This window comes from Ambystoma mexicanum, chromosome 2p (genome assembly GCF_040938575.1).
Source record: "Ambystoma mexicanum isolate Mex_15411 chromosome 2p, UKY_AmexF1_1, whole genome shotgun sequence".
Lineage (NCBI taxonomy): Eukaryota > Metazoa > Chordata > Amphibia > Caudata > Ambystomatidae > Ambystoma > Ambystoma mexicanum.
Window position 1 is genome coordinate 816,345,476 of NC_090923.1, and position 23,061 is coordinate 816,368,536.

Below are 23,061 nucleotides of genomic sequence, written 5' to 3' on the forward strand. Positions count from 1 at the left end.
TCATAGGCATATTCTTCCACTAGACTCAGGTGCTGCATCCTTTAGCTCCCCAGCTTTTTTCGACCAAAACTCCCATCAGTCCTAGCAGGCATATCTGATGGTTAGAAATCATAGGAGATGTAGTCCAGAACATCTTGGGAGCCGCAAATTGCAGACCCTTACACTAGAGCAACTGCAACCAGTGGCTTCAAATATCTTGGACTAAGGCTCCTATGATCGCTCACCATTGACTATACATAGGGCTGAGGGAGCTGCAGTCCAAAACATCAGAAGAGCCAAAGATTGTAAACCATAATGTTCAAAATTCATAAATCCTGGATTCCCATAAAATGACCACTATATATGAGTGATGAAATGCATCTATGCATACCCCCTTCCTCCCTCCCTCTCTCCCTCTGCCTGCAACTTCTTTGCCTGCTTTTCCCTACCTCTTACCTAACCCTTCATGGTCTTCTTTCAAGCAGACCAGGGTGTGGTTATCCCAGCAGGGGGCACAACATGCCATTTTATGGACAGGGACAGCCTTAGTGGTAGTGGTTGACCTCACACCTAGAAGGCCCCCATCAGTCAGGTTTCGTCAACCACCGTTACCTCGACCACCTTATGTTCGGCTCTTCTTGGCCGTACAACCATATGTATGTGTATATAGGGTATTGGCGAGGAAGCACGGGTAAGGGAATTGAAGGGGGTTATGGGATCACAGCCTCATTAAAAGAAAAAAATAAACATTTTGTAAAACCAACAAAAGTCGAACAAAGGGTGATCAATGTAAATGTGGAACCACGTAGAGTCCTCCAGACCCCTACTGATCATCTGTGGGGTCCCACAAGGACCACTCCTCTCACCCTTGATCTTCAACCTCTGCACTCCTTGCCAGCCACATTATCCACATCCACCAATAGACAGACATTAGGGAACTCTACCCCCAAACTCTCTTCAATCAAAGACCCCAACCAACTCGAGACCTGCCTCTGCCTGATTCCAACCCGAATATCCAGCGCATACCTCATACTCAACCCCACAAAAGAGGGCTTCACCCCGCTGCTGATGCCATGCTCCAAGTACCAGGGACATCCATCTCTCCTTCCAAGCGCAGATAGAAAAGAAAACCCAGACAGCTTGGTGCTGTCACTTTCCCTAACAGCTGACCATCAAGGCCTTTGCTCCAGACACTAGCTTGCAATCCACAATACAGGCCCTCCTCCTTTCTCACATGGACAGTTGCAACACCGCACTCAGTCCACCATGCCTCAGCCTGCCTCATCAAAGTCCTCCACAAATGTGACCACATTACGCACACGCTCATCGAGCTGCTTTGGCCGCCCCTGAAAGGCTGCATCACCCATAGTGCCAGCCTCATCATTTCCAAAACCGCCACTTTGCATTCTCCCTCCTCCCTAGCAGACAAGGTCGCCGTCTCTGGCGGCCAGCGGTCCACAAGAAGTTAGCACCTAGCCAGAACGGAGCCGAAACAATTCCAAAACTAAAACAGCAGACGGGTATTCTCAATCGATACTCCCAGGCACCGGCATTCATACCCATCAACATGACTTGCACCTACCCTCATTGAATTCAGAAAGGAGTAACTCCCCCGGCTGACCCCGCCTCATCCCCAATTACTTCCCCTCTTCCTTAATTGTATGTAACAGAACCCTCCTTCAAAGTGTGCCCCATTACATGAATTCCTTTCGTATCGTTGCTGTACAGCGCTCAGCTGCTTCTCGATGCTAGGTCTGCACTCAATATTCAAAAAATAGTAACATACATAACATTCATTCATTCCTGCGTGATTCCCTGAAGCAGCTCGTTACACAAAGGTGCTTGTAGGTATTTGTAAATAGGCCACCATTTGGTGTAAAGTACTGCTATTATTTCTGGTGCATTGATTTGCTGATCCCCCTGTGTATGCACATCTCTGACTCTAAACATGTCTTGCAGGACAAGCGACGGCAGTGAATATCTCTTCCAAGCCAAGGATGAGGTAAGAGCTTCCCTCGATGTTTAGCTCATATTTTGGGGCACCATTTGCCTGCGGGGTCTAAGGAAACCGGGAGCCACCTGAGGAAAGCAGGAGCAGTGACGGGCTTGTCAGTTTCAGGATCGGGTCTGGAAATGAGTTCAGCTCACTTCTAGAAGCAACATGCATGTTTACGTCTTTAACATATGGGCAAAGTGAGTCCGTTTGGAGCGAGATCATCGTTTTAACAAAATATGGACAATAGGGGGATATTCACATTCTCAAATAAAAGCATAGATTACAGCAATAATCACATGTACACAATTGAAGAAAGCCACTAAGAAAACTGGTGTGAAATGTGGCCTGGTGTGGAAAAGTCAACTTGTGGCTTGGGATGAGTTGAAACGGTCATAAGAGAAATGAAGTGGAAATTCTTGCACCTGGAACAAAACACGATGGTGCATAAAAGTGAGAACAGATCTGGAAACAGCAGTTTACCCTCACGTACTTTTGAATTGTGCATATGTGTGGTTGTTGGTGTTGCCATTGAGCACTTAGTCCGTGTGCTCAGAACCCTCTGGGCTTTAGCACCTGAGCGCTGTAGTAGAGGATGTCTCCAGGGATGCTATTCTCTGACTCCACCATGGATAGACTGTTCCAAATCACTGTCTTTTCAGAGTTCTGAGATGACTGCATTTCACTTTCATTGTTATGAACTCCGTTTCCAAGTGCCTAGTGTCAGAGCCTCATGTCCTAGGTGCTATCTTTGTACAGCCAATGACTGTACTGATTTCCATTGACCACACTGTCTCTGACCGGCACATCCTGGGTAGGCATCATGCTTCTGACTGGCAGGTCATGTTGTACACTGAGACCCACTGGTTTGTAGCACAGTTGAATGAAACCCTCTGTTGCTTCCCGGCTAGGTCCTGTGCTATACAAAACCCAGCCCCCACTCTGGCATTCATCATTGCACTACTCCTGTGACTGGTTATGGACCTAGCACTTGGGCACCTGGCCTTGAAGAACGCTTGAGGTTCCTGCTGGGCCATGATGTTGTTGTGTGAGCTCAGTTCCACCCACTCCATTCCAAAGGCTTAATTCCATAACTGTATGCCCCTATGTTTTGCAAAAAACAGGAAAGTTGGTATGTACTTCACCGTTTGCTTAGATCCCTTATGTCTGGGGGTGATTTGATACAGTAGTTATCAATTTCTCCCTTGCGGATTACATTTCTATATAGTTTTGGACATCAGCAATTGGGTTAATGGCCCTTTCAATGCTCCCATCAAAGGCCCTTTGAACAACGTGTGTCCATGGGATTAACAGAGTTTGCACACGGCTCCTAGCATGAGCCAAGGTCTATTCTTACTTGTATGCTTGCCTAATCCCTGCTTATTTTTCCGTCATAGCCCTTTGAATGTCAAGTGGTCGTTGCTTTCTGATTTTGATTTCCTGTACACCTGGTCAAAAATAGATCTTGTCCTATGTTTCAATGGCTTGCCCTCGCTGTTCGGATAACGGCTCCCGTTCTGCATTGCTGGTGTCGTGGTTGCTGTTGAGATTAATGGTGGGCTCGTGTATGTCAGCGGTGCTGTCCTACCATTTGCTTTTTCACTTTGAAGAACGGGGTGTGTTATGTATGGGGGTGTGTTTTTTAAATATTATTATAATATTGCCCACATCACCCCACCATAGTGACCTTAAAGCGTGGAGGCATGTCCACGTAGAGGTGAATCGGGGTCCTGGCCGGTGGGACAGCCACGCCGTGGTCTGTGAGGTAAAAAAGAAACTGGGCCAATGGGAAAGAGGCAGAATGGGGAAAGCCAGGGCGACATGAACATTTACAGACATAACTCTGAGCAGGTAGGGAAATTCAGTGCTTGTGGTGGGTGAATGTATAGATTTTAGTCTTTTCACCAGACGAAAATGTAATGAAACAAAGGAGTAAGGGCTTCCCTTATTAAAAATAAACTTTTCATGGGGGCAATTAATAGTGGCATTGCGTTTAAACATGCTTAATACCGGAGACCAGTCTCTAAGCGCGGGGCTGGATTTGAACCTGTGTTCTGCGTTGTCTTGCTCCCAAGGCAAACGTGTTGCCCCTGAGCTATCCTCCCAGCCCATTACTTTGTATTATAGATGCAAAGTCCCCAAGGTGTCCCCTGCCCTCCCCCCCAGATTTTATGAGTCTCATACACCCCTGTCTGGCACAACTAATGGCTCCACCAGTGGACCCGATGCACAGCTGGGACTTCAAGTTCCTCACACTAACAACTGCCTTTTTGGTGGCCATAACATCAGACAGTCATGGTGAGTGATGTGCTGGCTAATAGACCATAACGTCAGCCAGTCATGGTGAGTGATTTGCTGGCTAATAGACCATAACGTCAGCCAGTCATGGTGAGTGATTTGCTGGCTAATAGACCATAACGTCAGCCAGTCATGGTGAGTGATTTGCTGGCTGATAGACCCTTCACAGTATTCACAAAGGACATGGTGACGCTTTGCGTAAAGCTGCCATTTCTACCGGAGGTGATTACTGTATTCCATAGCTATCAGCCAATACCAATTCCTGCTTCCCCTTTCCCCCCTGCATCATTCAAAGGCAGAGGAGATTCTACACAGGCTGGACCTAGGCAGGGGCGAGAGCCATTGCATCGCCATGTCAGAGAAACACCGAATGGACGGACAACTGCTGGTGACAGAGGGATGGCTGTAGCCAAGCAGATCATCTCTAAATGGATTGTGACACGCATTACAGTTTGCCATAGGGCAGCACACAAGACACCCCCGGAGGGGATTATGGACAAGTTTGCATATTCTTAAACACCAAATACACTTGCCACATAAAAGGCTGGTGCACTCGTCTTCCAAGGTAGACTTATCCTGTCAATGACACCAGGTACACTTTCCTGGTCTAAAAATTCAGCATTCAGACTTTTGAGTGTTTTAAAGGGGAGTTTACACTGGTAGGAAAACCGTTTAAGGGTTCAGGCTAGTGCTCAGCAATTTACTAAAAAGTTCAGCAAGTTGTGAATTCGCTTACCCAAAAGCCCATTCTTATAGCAGTGCACAGCATATTTATTCAAACACTTCTGAATCTCCGGTAAGCATGAGAGTCACTGGTTAGCCAGAAGTACCCTGGGACACTGTGACTAGTCAGGCTTGAGTCAAATCTCTGAGAGGGATCAACTAGGGTTGGACCAAACCCACCTGGAATGATAGTTAATCTCTGGCCCAATCTCTTAGCAAGTGTGCCAGTAATGTGGGACCCGTTAAGTCCTATGGTGTAGGCTGTGTGATAATGAACACCCCCTTGGGTTCGTTTGTTGATGGCCCGTAAATGCCAGCGAAAACCTGGCATATTACAGGTCATCAGGCATTCTAGTTGCATTGCCTGTGCGTGATGTACATACACATTTAGGAGTTAAACACATTTTTAGATAAACAAGACACATGTATTTCCATGACTGAAGAGGGCAGGCCATCGTGGCACAGCTGCATTTCTCTGATGACTTAGAAGGCACATCAATGATAGCCATGTTGGTTGTCATGTGGGGATAGGCATCAGTGGCGTAACACAAAATGTGGGGGCCAACCTGCGAGCCATGCTGAGGGGGCCCCCTCCCAACTCGGCAACAAATCACGGGTCGCGCCACACTCTCAGCCAGCCCAGATTACCACGCTTGCACAAAACATGCTGCTGCAGGGGTACGCTGCACACTGCGCTAGGAGAAAGATATAAATATGTGTTTTAATGCATTATACAGCACACTTTCTGAGAAACATTGGCTAAACAGCCAGAGCATTTGCCATTGTTTTGTAGGGTAACACAAATCTAAAAATCCAATTCATGCAAGTCACCAACAGTGCACAGAAACATTAATGCTTTAATTAATATAATGCTTTGCTACTAAAAATGTCATGCCACAATGAAAACATGTCCAACTGGCTGCACAGTGTAGACCAGTCTAGACAAGTAATAACATATTACAGTAAAACATGCCAGGCCACACTTAGACATACCTAGACTGGTTGCACCAAAATGCCAGTCGAAGCAATAACACTCATGGTTATTTTATCACAGATGCCCAGAAAATTATACAATGCTGCAGTAAGAAATGGCTAGACTGGCAGCATCCAAATGCCAGTCTAGCCAGGTAATTTCACTTAGCAGGACTGCTTTATCAGAGATGACCGGGTAAATAAAAGTCAAGCCAAACTAAGAAATTACTAGACTTGCTGCACCAAAATGCCTCTCTAGCCACTAATACCACATAGGAAGCCTGCTTAGCCTGGACATGGATGACCATTATTTATTACACAATCCCCATCCCAGTCCACCACCCCACACATCCCCTCTCCCTCCCACCCCCTGCCCCAACTCCCAAAATTACCTCCACGTCCCTTTTCATTGTCCCAGTGCTTACATATGAGGCTCCTTGCTTCATAGGTAAGTACTGGGATAAAAAAGAGTGGGACTAGGAGTAATGAAGTTTACAGATATCTAAACCAGGCATTACCTCCATGTCCCTCTACCTCAGCCCAGTACTTGTGTATGAGTCAAAGTACCTCATACAAAAGTACTGGGATGAGGAATAATAGGGCTATGAGTAATGAAGATTACCAATACGTAACCAAGGGATTAAACAAAGAAGTGGTGCAACACCATTGAGCTGGCTGGGCTTCAGCCCTCCCCCCTTGACATTTTGGGCTATGTTGACTCGACCTGGCTGACCTACAGTGCCGTTGCCGGACAGAACAGGACATAGAAATTAAACGGCACTCGGGTTTCGCTGTTAACAAAGGCCCAGCAATTACTAACGTAAAGCATTTCACTGTTAGTACCTGCATTCAAATGCATAATTCTTTAGGCAATTGGAATCTTGATATGGGATTAGTACTTGCATGCTAGGGAAGTGATTGGAAGGGTAGAGAGGGGACAGAAGACCGTGTATTCTTACAGCAGTCCATAAGTGGGTGCTTTCAGACTTAAAGGAGAGAGTTAACTGCTTGTGACATTGAAGCTGCACTAGAATAGTCTCATTAGAATGCATAAAGAAGTTAGAAGCTCCACACAAATACGTGTGTCCCCCCCACCACCATTGAAGTGGCACCTCTCCCAACATTTGAATGTTTAGCCCCCTTCCCCCGAAATTTAGGTTTCGTTGCACCCCTGAACACAAGCACACACACACCATTCAACATACACACACATGGACACCCAGCCACTCCTACATTTAAGTGTGCACCCTTTCACCATAAAGGCACACACACCCAGGCAGCCACCCATACATTTAAGTGTGCACCCTTTTACCATTCACTCACACAGGCAGCAACCTGTACATATATGAGTGCACCTTTTCATCATTCAGGCACACCTAGGCAGCCACCCATACATTTAAGTGTGCACCCTTTCTCCATACACTTGACATGCACACCCAGCCACCTATACATTTAATTGTGTACCCTTTCACCATACACTCACAGAGGCAGCCACCTATACATTTAAGTGTGCACCCTTTCACCATACACTCACACAGGCAGCTGCCTATACATTTAAGTGTGCACTCTTTCACCATACACTCACCCAGGCAGCCACCCATACATTTAATTGTGCACCCTTTTACCATACACTCACACAGGCAGCCACCTATACATTTAAGTGTGCACCCATTTTCCATCCACTCGACATGCACACTGAGCCAGTGATACATTTAATTGTGCACCCTTTCACCATACAGTCACACAGGCAGCCACATATACATTTAAGTGTGCACCCTTTCACCATATACTCACTCAGGCAATCACCCATACATCCTTTCACCATACACTCTCACACGCACACGTCATGGGGTTAAGGGGAGCCCTATTACCTCAAAAAGAAATTGTTTTTTTTTTGAAGTCACTCCAACTTCATAAAGAAATTATTTCCCTTAAGGACCGAACCATAATGGAAATAATTTCTTTATGAAGACAGAGTGACTTCAGAAACTATTTCCTTTTAAAGTCATAGAGCTCCTCTACGCCATGACCTGGAGGCCTCCAGCCTAGAGGCTTCCGTGTCATGGGGTTGGGGGAGCTCTCAGACAAAAGAACTAGTTTCTTTTTGTAGTCACTCTGCCTGAAGGGTGACTACAAAATATATATATATATATATATATTTTAGTCCAGAGCGCCCCCCCTTCCAGGCAGGAGGTGCAGGGGCTCCTGTTACATCAGTGATAGGCATGACTGCAGTCTTCCACCAGGAACCCGGTTATCTGAAACACAGTATTACTCTTTGGCTTGAATCTTATAGCACATCAATAAATGATGATCCAGGAACGCGTACATTTGATTGGATTACATCCAGGACAGTCAAGTATGTATCCACTCCCAGCCCCTCTGGACTACTTCACGTCTTCCCAGATTAGGGTTGCAGCAAAGGCAGTGATGTAAAAAAAAATATGATGTATTCCACTACCACCAGCCAGGCCTTTAACCTTCCTCCATGATGCAGGTACCAACAATCTCCTTAAAAGCCAGTGTCTCTGTGAGGAATTCAACCATCCACACACCTGGATTTTTTAAATATTTTTCTAAGAAATTGATTGGAGATCAACCTCAGAAAATGTGTGGGGCTAATCTGCACGCGTTGTCCTATGCTCACCACACAACAAACACATAGTCATGTGTACTCTGAGTGGACACAGCCTACAGGCGCAGTCCTCCTGTCATGTTCACTTGGAATGTGACAGCCATGATGACAGTACATGAAACCAGCAAGAGGAGGAGGGCAACACCTTCCTCCTGCCATGGCCCACCGAGGGCAACACCTTCCTCCTGCCATGGCCCACCTAAATAAATTTCCTAGGCTCCATGGATCTGCCCTATCCTTTGTCCACCTGTTGGTGGCAGCGCATTCTGATGTGTTAATTGAAGCCGGCCTGCCAGAGGCCTGGTCGCAGGACTGACAAAGGACAGGATACACAACACCCTTTTGATATGCATCTGTGTCAACTTGAAGTCAGCTCCCACCCCTTAGTATGAAGGAAAATTAATGTTATGTCTAGGACAACTGTTTACAGTGGTCATCCCTGCCGGGGGACCCCATTCAGGAAGGTACGAGCCTGTTTGTGCCTTGGTGGGCCTGTGGGCACATCACTCTGCCGCTGATTCCTTGTGTTCTAATTAGCAATCGGGGGTTTGTAGTGAAAGTACGTTTATTGGTAAGTAGGAGGTTCTGTTGTTTCTTTTTCTGTACTAATATTTGCAATTTAAGCTGTTGCCATGAATACTACCAGGAGCTCCCCATGCTTGTCATACGTTGTAAACAAAATATTGGAACATGGCTCACCAGAATTTGTGCAGCCCCTCCACAGGCGGGAGCTTGTTTGTTAACAATGATGTCTCACGTGCTGAGCAATTTATTATTAATGGTGTCAACTGCTCCACAGTGCAAAGAGCATAGCCTGGAGATTTTAGGATCGGTAATAAAGAGCCAGCGATAATTCCTACATATTGGGGATCTCCCCGTCATGAACCCATAAACAACTCATTGCTGACGGCCACTGTTTCACCGATAGACACGGTATCCAAACGAGATACTAAGTACACTCCAAATATTCACTGCATTACTAGTAGAATTTGACTTCATCCAAGGCTCCCCGAGCCAATAGGCACTTTTTTGTCCACAAATAGTAAATGAGCCTCTGAGGCGTAACATAGAAACATGTGTGTTTCCTAGTACTCATTATTCGCAGCATTATCCCCCAAACAATGCCTTGACGGAATGTAAAGCAAAAGGTCTGACACATATGCCAGGGAAATGGACTCTGATTAATACTTGATAGGTTACGGAAAATACTGCTGACATTTTTGACCTAATCATTCAATACAAGTTGGATGTGTTGGCATTGGCAAAGAGTTGTCCAGGCTGGGTATTGCAGCCTCCCTTTAGGCAGCTGCTTCTATGATAGCCACCGATAGGTCGAAGGATAATGTAGGAGTGGTAGCCAATATTCTCAGGAATACTATAAAAACAAATAACACCCGGCACCGAGATCTCCAACTGTGAATATCTCAAGGTTAAAATCAGGAAGCAATTTATTTTACCAATACAACGAATCATTATATAACCGTTCACTGAAATAGGATTAGTTTTTTGTGAAAATATAGTTAATGCGTAAGTACCCTTGATGAAGACCCTTACAGCACTGATTCTAAAGAATCTGGGTTTTTTAAACCGAGGTTTTTCACATACTATATATGGCCTAACATTGGACCGGATGTTTATGCATAAGACCAATCGTATAGACTGATATTTTAAGTAGATGGAATGGACAGAACACACTACCCTTTTGTTCTGAACCTTGCACTTATTGCGTAGAATGGTATTGTATTGTAGAGCGGATTGTTTCATTTTGAAATAGTTGAAAGAGGTTTGCTTACTATTTGAATCTGATTTTCAACAATCCAAGGGAGAACATCAGCCCAAAGACATCTGTCGATTCCATGGTGAATGCATATAATGAAACCATCAGTCAAGCATTAGATAGGGTGGCAGACAGTTAATAAAAAACATTAAAGAAATACCTATGGTAACACTTGGGTCAATGATGATTTTGCTGTTATACAAAGCAATTTAAAAAGAATGGAATGTAGAGGGAGAAGGAATCCAAATCTGGAAAATCGCTTCAACATAAAGAGTGAACTATCTAAATATAAATTGGCTTTAATTGCGGCAAAAAGACAAAACCTGTAAAACAAAATCAAGCAAGCAGCAAACTCCTCTAATGCACTTTTCAAATTCTAAGGTAAGCAAAGAAACCCCTCATGAAAAGCCAACACGTGTCAAATATTTACTGATTGGTGCAATGGGCTGCATCAATTCTTCGTAAACAGAATACGCAGCACAGAAGCTGGTATAAGTGACACATGAATTCTGATATTAAGGATATTTCATCTTTAGAGGTATTAGTGACCAATTATGAAACATCTATAGATCAATTCACATTAAATGATCTAACTGTTGTCGAAACTAAAAACATCATGCTACATTTAAATCCAACCAATTGTCCCAGAGATCTATGCCACCCCTAAGTAATCAAGGAATTACGTGGATGCACTGTCTGTACTTTTCATGTGCCTAATAAATCCAGTACCCCAGAATGTCTAAAGTAAACCTGGGATCCTCCCTCTTAAAGAAGACCAGGAAATCTTTGCTAGCTATAAACCTCTCTCAAATGTTTCTTTTTTTATTGAAGATGTTGGACAAGGCTGCAAAAACTCAACTCCAGGGTCACCTGGAGAAAAGGCAGCTTCCAGGAGCTAGGCAATCGGAATTCCGACCATGAAGAAGTACAAAGATGCGATGGTTCATGTAAAAGATATCCTGCTCAGGAAATCTGATGAGGGTTACATGGGTGGGCTGAGGCTGCTGTATTTGTCTGCATCATTTCATATCGTAGAGCACTCTATTCTTTTGCAATGTTCAAGGGAAGTTGCGTTGGTGTCAGATAGCCTTGTTCTCGCTTTAAATCCTTTTCTAACCACAAGACTCTCGAGAGTAAAAATTGATGGGTATGCATCTGAACGAGCCAGAGGTTATGACAGAGGTGATGGGAGTCTCTTCTAGTATTCAACATATATGTCAAGCCTTTGCACAACCAATCAGGAGATCTTGGGGTGTTGATTTCCAGAAGTGTGCAAATGATACCCAAATCATCTTTCAAATAAAAGGATGCTGCAAGCCAATCTGGCTTTTGTTCCATCTATTGTTTTTACAATTTCCACGTGGCTGTGCAATAACTGGCTATGCTTCAACCAAGCTACGAAACAGCTATTAGTGACTCTAACGACAGCTAGGAGACTGTAGGAAATGTTCCCGTTCGTTGAAATTGTGCGATCCAGATACCCAATCCACTCTGGACAAGGTGAAATTCCCTAGAATGATATTTGACTCCTCCCTTTTTTTATGGTACCTCAAAGCAGCAACTTCGTTAGTTCTTTGAACTATGAAATGATTCTCAGACAACTGAGATGCTCGTTATCGGAGTCACACTGTGCCAGCTTAACAAGGGTAATGATTCTCAGACAACTGAGATGCTCGTTATCGGAGTCACACTGTGCCAGCTTAACAAGGGTAATGATTCTCAGACAACTGAGATGCTCGTTATCGGAGTCACACTGTGCCAGCTTAACAAGGGTAATGATTCTCAGACAACTGAGATGCTCGTTATCGGAGTCACACTGTGCCAGCTTAACAAGGGTAATGATTCTCAGACAACTGAGATGCTCGTTATCGGAGTCACACTGTGCCAGCTTAACAAGGGTTATAGTTTGGTCTACCATTGATTATTGCAGTGGCTTTTATGCAGGACACACTAAGCAAGTAATTCAGTGTCTTTGGCAGGTTGTGATGTCACGAATATTCATAGGCACGATCATTTCACTCCTATCCTTAAAAGGTTACACTGGCTTCCCATTGGTGCCAAGATCAAGTTTAAATTATTGACACTCATGCATAACGCGCTCTATGTCACTGTTCCATTGTTCTTTAAACAGTGGATCTTGTGGCACATCCGTTAGGGTTTAAGATCTTCAAAGCGCTCACTAGTATCAGTCCCCAGATTCCATAAGCGCAAAGCCTTTGGCAGATCCTGTACAGTCTCGGAAGCAAGACTGGGCAAGAGCTTGCCATTAGAAATCAGTGGAATCGTGAATCTACTTCAGTCCAGAAAGCAGATTAAAACCAACATATATGATCAACACCTACAGTGCTTTTCCTGTTTCCTAGGCCCTCATCTTCCTTCTTCCTCTTTCATATGGTTTATCTTATCATTGGGAACCTTTGGGCGGTGGCGCCACCTTCACCTTAGAAATGAAAAGAAAATGAAAACCACTTTAGCCAAACTCATAATCCCAGCTTTATGATCACACCTGTTCACCATGGAATTCTTGACACTAATATCAAGATTAGGAATGTGTGAGAAGATCTTCTATCCTCATGTCCACTGGCTGGTTAGGTTCTTTCTACCCGAGTCACGCCACATAAATGGTTCGGCAGAATGCTGCCGCCAGCCAGGTGTTGGGATGGCACAATTAATTTGCCATCGCAAAGGTGCTTGGATGTCTTTAATAGCTTGCAGTGTGTAAAGGATGAACATCAAAGTGCCTGCTTCTAGAACAGGGGGATGCAACCTGTAGCTTTCCACATGTTTTGCCTACAACTCCCATCAGACCTAGCGAGTATAGCCTATGGCGTGGGACCATAGGAGCATTAGGGCAAAACATCTGGAAAGCTACAGGTTGCATCTCCCTGTTCTAGAAGCAGGCACTTCTCCCATGGCCGCACACCATAGGCTATACTGGCTAGGCCTGATGGGAGTTGTAGGCCAAAACATCTAGAGAGCCGCAGGTTGCAGACCCCTTTTCTAGAGCCATCTGTGCTTACCTCCATGAGCTGATGGCCGTCCCTTGCTCTGCTTTAGATGCCCATTCTTTTGTGGTTGAAGACTTTCTTTCTGTAATCACCTTCATGTGCTCAGTTGATGTCTTTGAAGACCAAGCTTTTTAGTAGATGTTGCGAGTTGCTAAACATACTTATCCAGACTGTTACTAGTGCAATGGTATCAGAGGAGCATGGCTCAGCATATATAAAACATACCCAGTATCCCACAATACCCTTTCTTCAAGAGGAAATGCATTCATGTTTCAGTAGAGTCAATAAAGGCAGCCACTATAGCTTTCTTAATGTTTGTCCCTTTCACAGAGATCTGTAGAGCTGCTACTTGGGCAACTGCTTGTGGCAACGGCAGGTGACGTGTTTGTGTATGTAGCCACTCTACAAAACCCCCCATACATGGATAAGGTCTGGACAGCAATGTATTGTTTCTCGATGATTTGTGAAGCTAAACACACTCCTCTACTCTAAAGGGATTTCCTTTTATTTTCTAAATACAATGGGAGGCATCGTTTAAATCTAAACCAGGTCCCTCGTGATAACCTTTTTCATCAGCAGTAGGTTATTTAATGTACTAGAAAAGACTTTGAGGTTTGAGTCCACGGTTTGAGCTTGAGTCCACAGTCTTCACACATTATGGCCACGGTGAGCAGACTACCGGGTTTCAGACAAATATGTATTTAGGGGTATGCAACCCTTGACGGTCGTACACAAGGGCCAGGCTGTGGACGCACAGGAAGTTACACATAGCGTAACGTCTTTCATACCCGCGCAGAAAGACGTTGCTGCAGCATTGTCCCACTGTGATGGCAGCAGTGTTGCTGTGCTTCTGAAGTTGTTGCCACTTACACGGAAGCTGATGCAGCGTCCGTCGCTGCTTTGAGAGGGTGGGCAGGAGGTAGGAGCTTTCCAAAACGGGTCAGTCCCAGCTCCCAGTCTTTGCAAGCCAACCAAACTATGGCTCCAGTGACTGACGCCTTACAGGGAGATAGTTTGGGCTCACAGTGTTGTTGGGTAGAGTTGTGCTGGGGTAGCGACATCCGCTCTAGGCTGCAAACTTTTGAATGTTTCTTCTGAAAGTGTCCATTTAAAGAAAGACAATTTTCTGGCTGTGAAGGGATAAGGTCATTTCATAATATGCCTGTTTTGCTACTTTGCAGGAGGAAATGAAAAACTGGATCCGAGCCATTGCCACTTCCTCCTCTGAGCACGCGGAGATCGCCAAGTGGGGCCAGTCCCTCCTCACTACCTCTTCCACCGACGAAAGCAACCTAAAGCGAGAATCGGATCGCAGGCCCAGCGCGTCGGGCAAGAAGAAATGAGCCTATAAAGCAGAGCGCGACTTGGGAATAGAGCACCGAAAGGACAAAAATAAAACCAATGGGCTACCCCCGCTCTCTGACCCTCGAGGAGAAAACCGGAACAGAGCAGGGCAAAAGAGGATAGGGCCCACTCTACACCAGGATTTACAGACCCTTCCGTTCACTTGACCAATGTCCTCTCATGTATGGAGCCCGTGAACTGTACTCTCAGCATGTCCAAGGAAGTCGGTCCTGATCCCGGTCTGTTCCTAAAGTATCGCGCGTACCACGAGAGACATGGCCGCTGCGGCACCACGATGCTTCCAAACAATGAAACGTACCACAGTGATTCCAGCAGCAGAGTTGGGGCTGTGTGAAGTTCCAAGCGCCGTGGCTCACCACACCCTCATATGTACTGCTGCGTCCTGCCTTACTGGGTCTAGATTGTGGTGCAGCCCTATGAACCGGGCGTCCATTTTGGGTGCCCAACACATCCACACATGGAAACAAGACTCTGAGTACCACATGGGGACTAAACCCACAGGAAACAACGCACCCCCACTATCTTTTCAACACAACTCCACTACCCGAGCAACCCCTCCCGTCCCTGAAATTACTGATCAATAGAACAACTTAGCTTTTTTGTTTCTATTTTAGGGAAAGGTGTGAGCTTGCGTGGGCGTGACTAAGTGCGCAAGTACAATAAAGGGAATGCCGAAAAAATACGGGGTGATCAGGATTGGGGAGGCACAACCAAGATGTAGTCCGTCTTTAGCTCCTCTGGTTACTTTTTTAAATGTGAACCTTGAACAGAATATTAATATTTAATATATTTTTTATTATCATTATTGTTTATACAAGACACAAATGAGCATTATACATTTCTAAGTTTCATGGAATAATGTTCCTGTTTTAGACCACGGTAACGACCTGAGAGGTGAACAATTTGTATTGCGCAGTTCAAAGGTCCTCGCTCAGCAGTAGTGAGGATTGTTGGGGTTTAATTATTCTTTTGTTAACAGAAATGGTGTTAAAGTTTTGAAATTTGGATAAGGAAAAGGAAAAAAAATGAAACTGTTGCAGCTGAAGAGGATGTGGGGGGTAATACATTAGGAGTGTAATTCAAGTGAAGGACACAGATTCTGCTAACAGATAATTTTTTTTTAAAGTGTCTTAGACAGAATAAGGTAGGCCCAGCATGTACATACTAAAGTCTGTGAAGGTCACTCGATCTCGGTGAACTTGTGACGTGGACACTAAATTCACTCCACGTGTGCCCTTTTACACAGTTATTATATACGAGCCAGGATTATTTAATATAATAGTATGACATTTGCATTACCGCTATGTCTATTTTTTTTTGTTTCTGTTTAAATGCGTGCTTCTCTGAAACGGCAGTCACATCCCAACCCACAGTCCTTGCACTTTGGGGTTACTGATAGAGTGTCAGAGCTCTTTACGTTTTGCACAACAGCCTGCAGGTCTTTTCTGTGGGAAGGGTGAGGCAATGTGTGGCGCAGTGCCGCGGACAGACCCTGGGCCCCCCCTGTGATTATGCAATAAGAGGGCCGATAGATAGCACATATCCGAACTGTAGGGCTGAAGGGCCTCGGCGAGGGCTTGTTTAGGTCTAGGCAAGCTCGTTCGTATAGTATGTCCATGTGTCGCTGGAGAGAACAAGTCGTAGCAGGTCACAAATAGTAACTGATCACAGAAGAGTTGTTTCCAAGAAGTTGAAACTCCCATGTACAACCAGGCCAGGTTGGCAGGGCCGGTGCCCGAAAGTATGCTGCTCCAGGCAAAGGGCCAGAAGTCCCATCTGCTTCTCCTTTAAAAGGCGCACAATTTGATATTAATAGGGCCAAAATGGCGTCACATGGTGGCTCTCTGCCAACCCTAATAGTCTCGCCCAGCAGGTTAGGGTGTTGCGTCATGTGCCGAATTTACAAAAACAGTAACTAGTTCACAGCATTGAAGCTAAACCCTTTCATTACAAAAGGTTTTAAAACCCGGCACGTGTCTATCAGACAATCCACTTCTGTTCTCAGTCTGCATAACGGTTTTTGTGATTTAGCCAACACTGCCATCTGGTGGATTGCAAAGTTCTCATGAAAGATAAAAAGGTTTGCAAATGATGAAAGCTCCTTTTTTTGCTTACTTTGAGTTCACTATTATATGCATTGACTTTTGTGTTGGTAGGATATGATTACATTTTATGCATCAAGCTGTGCATGCTTATTTGCGAAACACAGTGGAAGTGGAGCAGGAAGGACAATGTATGATATGGGCCACTCCAATTCTTCCTCTCGGTTACAGGAAATGACGGCATTGCTGCCAATCTGGGGTCGTGGGAAAATCACTACAGAAAAGCCATGCAGAAGAAATGTTTGAAAAAGACTGCACCACGTGTTTTTTCGTGTGCGTTTCCGGGTGGGTGACGCTATCTGTTTGCTCTTGTAGAGTATGATCACCCGGAACGTGAATAGGCGACGGAGGCTCCGATGACCAATTGTTACGAGGAACAATGATGCATTTGTTTGAAACAGCAATTCCACACCTCAAAAAGCACTCAGCGAAGTCCCTGTGCAAACAATATTTTTAGAACAGATTTACAGATGTTTTGTGTTTAAAATATATATATATATATATGCAAACTGGGCTATTCCTTCCTTGGGAATTTCAAGTCGCGAGTTTTGGTTCGAGACACCCCTTTTTCGGCCGCTGTTACAGGAAGAAGTGGTGTCACGGGGCAGGTTGGACTGGCACGAGGTGCTTCAAATGCTCTGATCTAGTGTCCCTTGCCTGAGTGCCTGTATGTGCTGGGGAAAACGTTCAGGGGGCTGCCGAGGTATGGGGGTTGGAGCACAAGGGGGGACCAGAAGTCAGCAAGAGGTGACTCAAAATATGTCATCCATAAGCCGATATTTCAATGCATGCGGCATGAAAACCACAGTGCCCCATTCAACCATACCAACTTTCAATAAAACCGAAGTTCATGTACATTTCTTGAATGTTATTTGTTAAGGCAGACTTAGGTTATGGTGTCACAAATGGGCAATACTGCTGCTTTTAAGTAACTTTACTGACGGGTCAAACACCAGGGTCCGTTTTTTACACATACATACCCACCTTTACAGTTTCACTAAAGCGTTAATCCCTTGTTCCAATGGCTGGAACTGGGGTAACGGCCCGGCAGCCCAAGTTATCGGCCCAAGCGAGGGGAGAGAACGATGGCTCTGGCCCGTTATCCCCGTTCCAACTATTGGATCGTGGGATCAAGGCTATTAGCACCCCGGGTTGACAAAGCGATAATCAGGGATGCGAGAAAAAAAAAAGGATTGTCTTTTGTACAACGGGATGCGCACAACATCCCATTGTACGGAGGGAAATCCTTTTCCAAGATGGCCACTATGGAAAGGGAAGGTGGGTCTCCGTATGCAAACCCCTCTTCCCTTTCCATGGTGGCTTGCGGGAGGCGAGGGGAAGGAGCGGCAGCATTAGCTGTTGCCACCAAAATAAGGTAAATAATGGTGTCGGAGGGGGAGAAAGAAAAATAAGGGGGCGGGGGAAGCTGACCGTCAGACAGATTGGAACGTAGGCTTGCACCATTGGTTCAAGCCCGCGTTCCTCGCCATCTGATTGGCTGGCTCCCACGCCAAAGTGCTATTGGTCAATGTTGTCCAGAGCGAGCCTTCTTTAGTGCTGTGGGGTTCCACTAATGCAGCACAATATTTTATTGTCATGTTACTCTTTCTAAAATGTGTTCAGAGCCCCACTGGACCAGGATGCAGTTTTTGGGTCAGAATCAAATATTTTGTTTAGGCAAGATACACACTTAAAACATAATTATGTTAGTAGATTTGCCAATAAGGTAGCTCAGCTGAGTTGGTCAATTGTAGTACTTGTTACTTGCAACTCATGTATAAACCGGTGGAGTAGTAACAATATACATAAAGCAAGTGCTAATTAGTGTGTCAAGCAGATTTCCCAGTTATTTCCCCAGTGTACTTTTGCAAACTGAGTTCATGTTCAGTCATAAGGTTCCCAGCCTGAAATCACCAGGGGTCAAACACCTTCAGGCCAGTCGTGCTCTCCCATCCCAGAGTGCACAGCATTGTCTGTAGGCAGGGACCCTTTATTTGGAAAAGTTCAACTGTGACTAGGCACAAAACCCCAGTGAAGAACCTTGGTTTCAGGTTACATGAGCGCCTGCTCTTTCCTTCTGTAAACCCTTTTCCTCTACTCGTTTGATAACCTACAAACTTTAATTCCTCTGGGTCTGTCTCGACAGAGCAGAACAAATGCTGGTTTCCCTACCTATTGAGATGGAACTTCATGACTTTATAAAGATGCGAGAGCAACAAGTTCCTTCCTCTGCTTAACAGAACACATTTTACAATGGAAAAGTACATTACCTAGAAAGAAATGGGACACGACCAAGAGAGTTGGTAGATATCCGGCCAGCTGCTATGAACTACCACTCCTGAACTGGCCTCCATGATATGATATGGCATTTATAACGCGCCAAGTGTTTCAAGGTGCGACGAGGCAAGAAAGGGGGAACATAGGGAAGCCAGAGACAACGAAGCAGAGGAAAGGAAGAATACATCTGAGGAGGTACAGCTGGTAGTGTGACTTCTTAGAGACGTCAGAGATGTGAGGAGAGAAGGAGAGTGTGGAGTTGAAGATGACCAAGAGGTTTTTAGCCATGCAGGTGGGAGCTGGAAGAGGGCCAAGAGTGCCGGCCAGAGAGTGACAGGAAAGGAGGGAGCAGGTGTGCTGATGAGGAATCTCAGTCTGACTGGCATTGAGGCAGAGATCATTGGCGGCACACCACTCCTGGATAGCAGACAGACAGTCAGAGATGAGAGAAGGGGAAGAGGTGGCTGAAGGTAGCCTGAAAATGAGCTCTGTGCCATCAGGATAGCATTGGAAGTTGGGGCAGAGAGCGGCAATGCGGTGGGCAAGAAGTGCCAGGTATTGGTTGAACAGCCAGGGATAGAGGTTAGAGACCTGGGGAACAGCACAGGTAGAGATAGAGGAGAGGAACGGCCCAAGTTGGACCTGGGAGGGTCGAGCAGAGAGGAAAGAAGTCAGTCACTCCGGGGCCTGACCGGTGATACCCAGGTTACCACGGATATGGTTGAGTAGTATGGTATGGTTAACCATGTCAAAGGCAGAAGAGAGATCAAGTAAGATGAGGACACAGGGTGTTGGAATCAAGGTTGAAGAGCTGGTTTTCACGGATGTTCAGGAGAGCAGTTTCCGTGCTTCTGGCAGCTCTGAAGCCAGACTGATGATCATAAAGACAACCAACAGATTCAGTGTGAAGATTAAGCTGGGAGATGGCCAGCTTTTCCATGAGTTTGCCCATGAAAGGAGTGATGGAGATTGGGTGATAGGTAGCCAGGCAGGACGGGTCGGCAGAGGGTTTCTTAAGAAGAGGATGCACAAGTGAGTGGTTCAGGGGGGATGGGAATACTCCAGTGGTGAAGGAGTGGTTGCAGAAGTCGGCCAGAGCCGGAGACAGGGAGTCAATGTGGTCCTTGATGGTTTTGGAGGAACAGGGATGAACCTTTTTTGACAAGACTTTCACAGATCAGACTTGTCTAGAAACCTTGTCAGGGGAGAACAGGGGAAAGGCAGAGAAGGAGGTAGGAGAGGTGACCGAAGAAGGGCCAGAGGAAAAGCAGGGAGTAGAGGCAGGAGGGGGAGAAGATGAGAGAGAGGACAGGATATCATGAGTTTTAGAGATGATGTCCATCTTCTTTGGTAAGTGGCGTACTGCTCAGACCAGGCAACACACCAGTTTAGACTTGACCAGGATCCATTTTCAACTGCACTCTTAAGAGTCATGGCGTTGGAAACAGCAGCATTGTCCAGAGGCAGGGACCCTATATTTTGAAAAGTCCAGCTGTGACGAGGAACAGAACTCAAGTGATGAACCTTGGTTTCAGGTTACAGGAGGGGTCAATATTTGTTTCATAATAGTTTATATTACCTTTTTTGTCAGGATTGTATGGGCATTTGGCATTTTTGAAGGTTTAAAGCATATTGATTGAAAAAGCTGTTTGCTTCCTTGATTTCATGTACCCTATTGGCCAAAACAGCGGGTAGTTAATGCGGCTAAGGCCGGCGCCTAACACTATATTATTCCTAAGGGTTCTGGATGGATTTGTCTCATGAAAGACTGCCACTGAGCGGAAACTGATTGTCTTCTGGTGAAAATTTGGCTCTGAAGATTGGGTCTCTGCATACCAAAGAAGGGACAGTAAGAGGGGACGAATGGCTGTGACAAATACAGGAAGTTACAGAAGAGCCATATAACAGGCAGAACTTGATTAGGTGGAGTCGCCTGAACCCGGGGTCATTTATCCCTCCCCATCCCATCTATTAAGATAGTTAATAAATGATCTCAAATGGTGTTGCACATAGCTCTGTTCCCGAGACCAGTCTACAATGTCGATGTCCATTGCCAGGCCCTCCAGAGCTGTACAAACCTAGTCAATGCTTGTTGAGGGGCGAAACCAAGAGGTCCATATTGACTAGACCTCATATAGCTGAAGGATCAGAGCATATGCAAATGTAATTCCCTATATCCACCACAGTGCTGAGGCTAGAACCATCCACCTTCGCCACAAAGGCGTGAGTGATGATACTGTCCTCAGAGTCAAAATTCCCTGTCGTGGTGTCCTGTAATATTGGATGTGATTTCTCTTAGAAGGTTAATGCAGCACACTGCAGATATCTCATACATGCTGGGGATACTGTAGCTAGGCCTGTCCATGGAGAGACACTGGACTGCAAAAATATCTCCCAGAAGTGCCAGTTAATTGATAGGGCTGAGGAAGGTATCCCTTGGTGCATTTGCTCCCGGTGGAAAACAATCCACTACCCTGAGTGGGGTGAGTTTATAATACTCCATCCCCTTGCTTAGGTGAAGGGCCATCAGACTCTAAAGTGCTCAGTAACCGGAAGCAGCTAGTTATGTATCCTGAACTCGCCTTACCCTCTTAGTACAATCATTTAAAGACACAGTTGAAAAACCTCCTCCAGCGTTACCCTCATCTTCTGAGGTGTATGGATTAATTATAAGGCATTGAGCAGGTTATCCAGGTCCTCAGAATGTTGGGAAAGCACTCTGCCTGTCTCCTGAATCAGGTGGAATTCCAAATGCATCATCAGGAAGGCAGTCATGGCACCCAAGACGGTTATTGTCTACTGTTACTATCATTCCTATTCTCGCGGTACTTGGAAGCTGCCAACAAGCGGCTTCACAATGGCAGCCAATTACCTTTGCGTGGAAGAGGGAATCATCGAAAGATGAGCAAACCATCAAGTGCCCCCTTTGCAAAGGAACTGGAGGTACATTTCATGCAGGACCCTTTCATTGATAGGTGCAGGAGCCAATCACCCAGTATCAGGATCTCCTGCAGGTACCGGGTTCTATCAATTTCGAAGTATGTGTAGTAGACATATGGTTTTAAAAACAATAATTATAACTAGTAAGACCCTTTTCTTCTTCGCAGCAAGAAGACATTGCTGTCTGGATGAGGAGCTGTCCAAACAAATGCACTTTGGATTGTAGATTCCAAACTCCCTGAGCTAGGAAACAGAGTCTGCGTTGGGTAAAATGGATAGAAGTTAGAAAAGTGAATTGAGATGTGGAATCGATAATCTAACTGGAATTCCTTGATGTACAATAGGGCGCCAATGATCTGCTTTAACTATTAAACTGAGTTGACAATATATAAACCTGTCCTTGCAAACCCCTACCTTCGTAGGAAAGGATTAACAGCAAAGAAATGTACCCTTAAATGGTCTTAATGAGTTCCCGTACCTATATAGTCTTCATCCGCCAAGGCAGGGGCTTTGTGAGGTAAGCGGGGGTAAGCAAGCCAACGTTCTTGGTTATGGTGATGGTACGGCTGACACACACCATGTTTCCATATTTGATTACATACTTGACCTTCCTCCATTCTTCTCTACATGTTTCAGGAACCTGTAAACTTCTTTACCAATCAATGGTTACAGTAACTTCTTTATGTCTATTTTAATTTTTCAGTTGGGTATTATTTGCAAGCACATCTACATATAGTAATGTTTGTTATATCTATTATTTTACATCCTAATATTCTTGCATATATACATTTGCAAACAACCTCAGGAATAAGTACACAAGGAGTAGCTATCTTTCATGAGGTACTTCGTTCTGAACTACAAAAGTGAGCATGTTGTTACTTTCCACTCGGGTACCATGCCTCGCATCAAGCTTACTCTAACATGAAGGCTCCTTTTGACACGTGCTCAAGTGTTGACCAGACACTACAGGCACAGTTAATCACCCTTCTCCC

The 23,061-nt window shown here is 45.2% G+C and overlaps 1 protein-coding gene across 5 annotated transcripts in view; it reads left to right on the plus strand.

Moving 5' to 3' along the window:
- SPTBN4 (spectrin beta, non-erythrocytic 4) overlaps positions 1-17,707 on the plus strand; it is a 1,591,326-nt gene extending 1,573,619 nt beyond the window's left edge. For all 5 annotated transcript variants that reach the window (XM_069644494.1, XM_069644495.1, XM_069644496.1 and 2 more), the window contains 2 exons: positions 1,939-1,981; positions 14,567-17,707. In XM_069644494.1, coding sequence (XP_069500595.1) covers positions 1,939-1,981; positions 14,567-14,728 — 205 coding nt within the window. In that variant the 3' untranslated portion in view covers positions 14,729-17,707. The remainder of the gene's footprint in view (positions 1-1,938; positions 1,982-14,566) is intronic.
- The last annotated feature ends 5,354 nt before the right edge of the window (positions 17,708-23,061 follow it).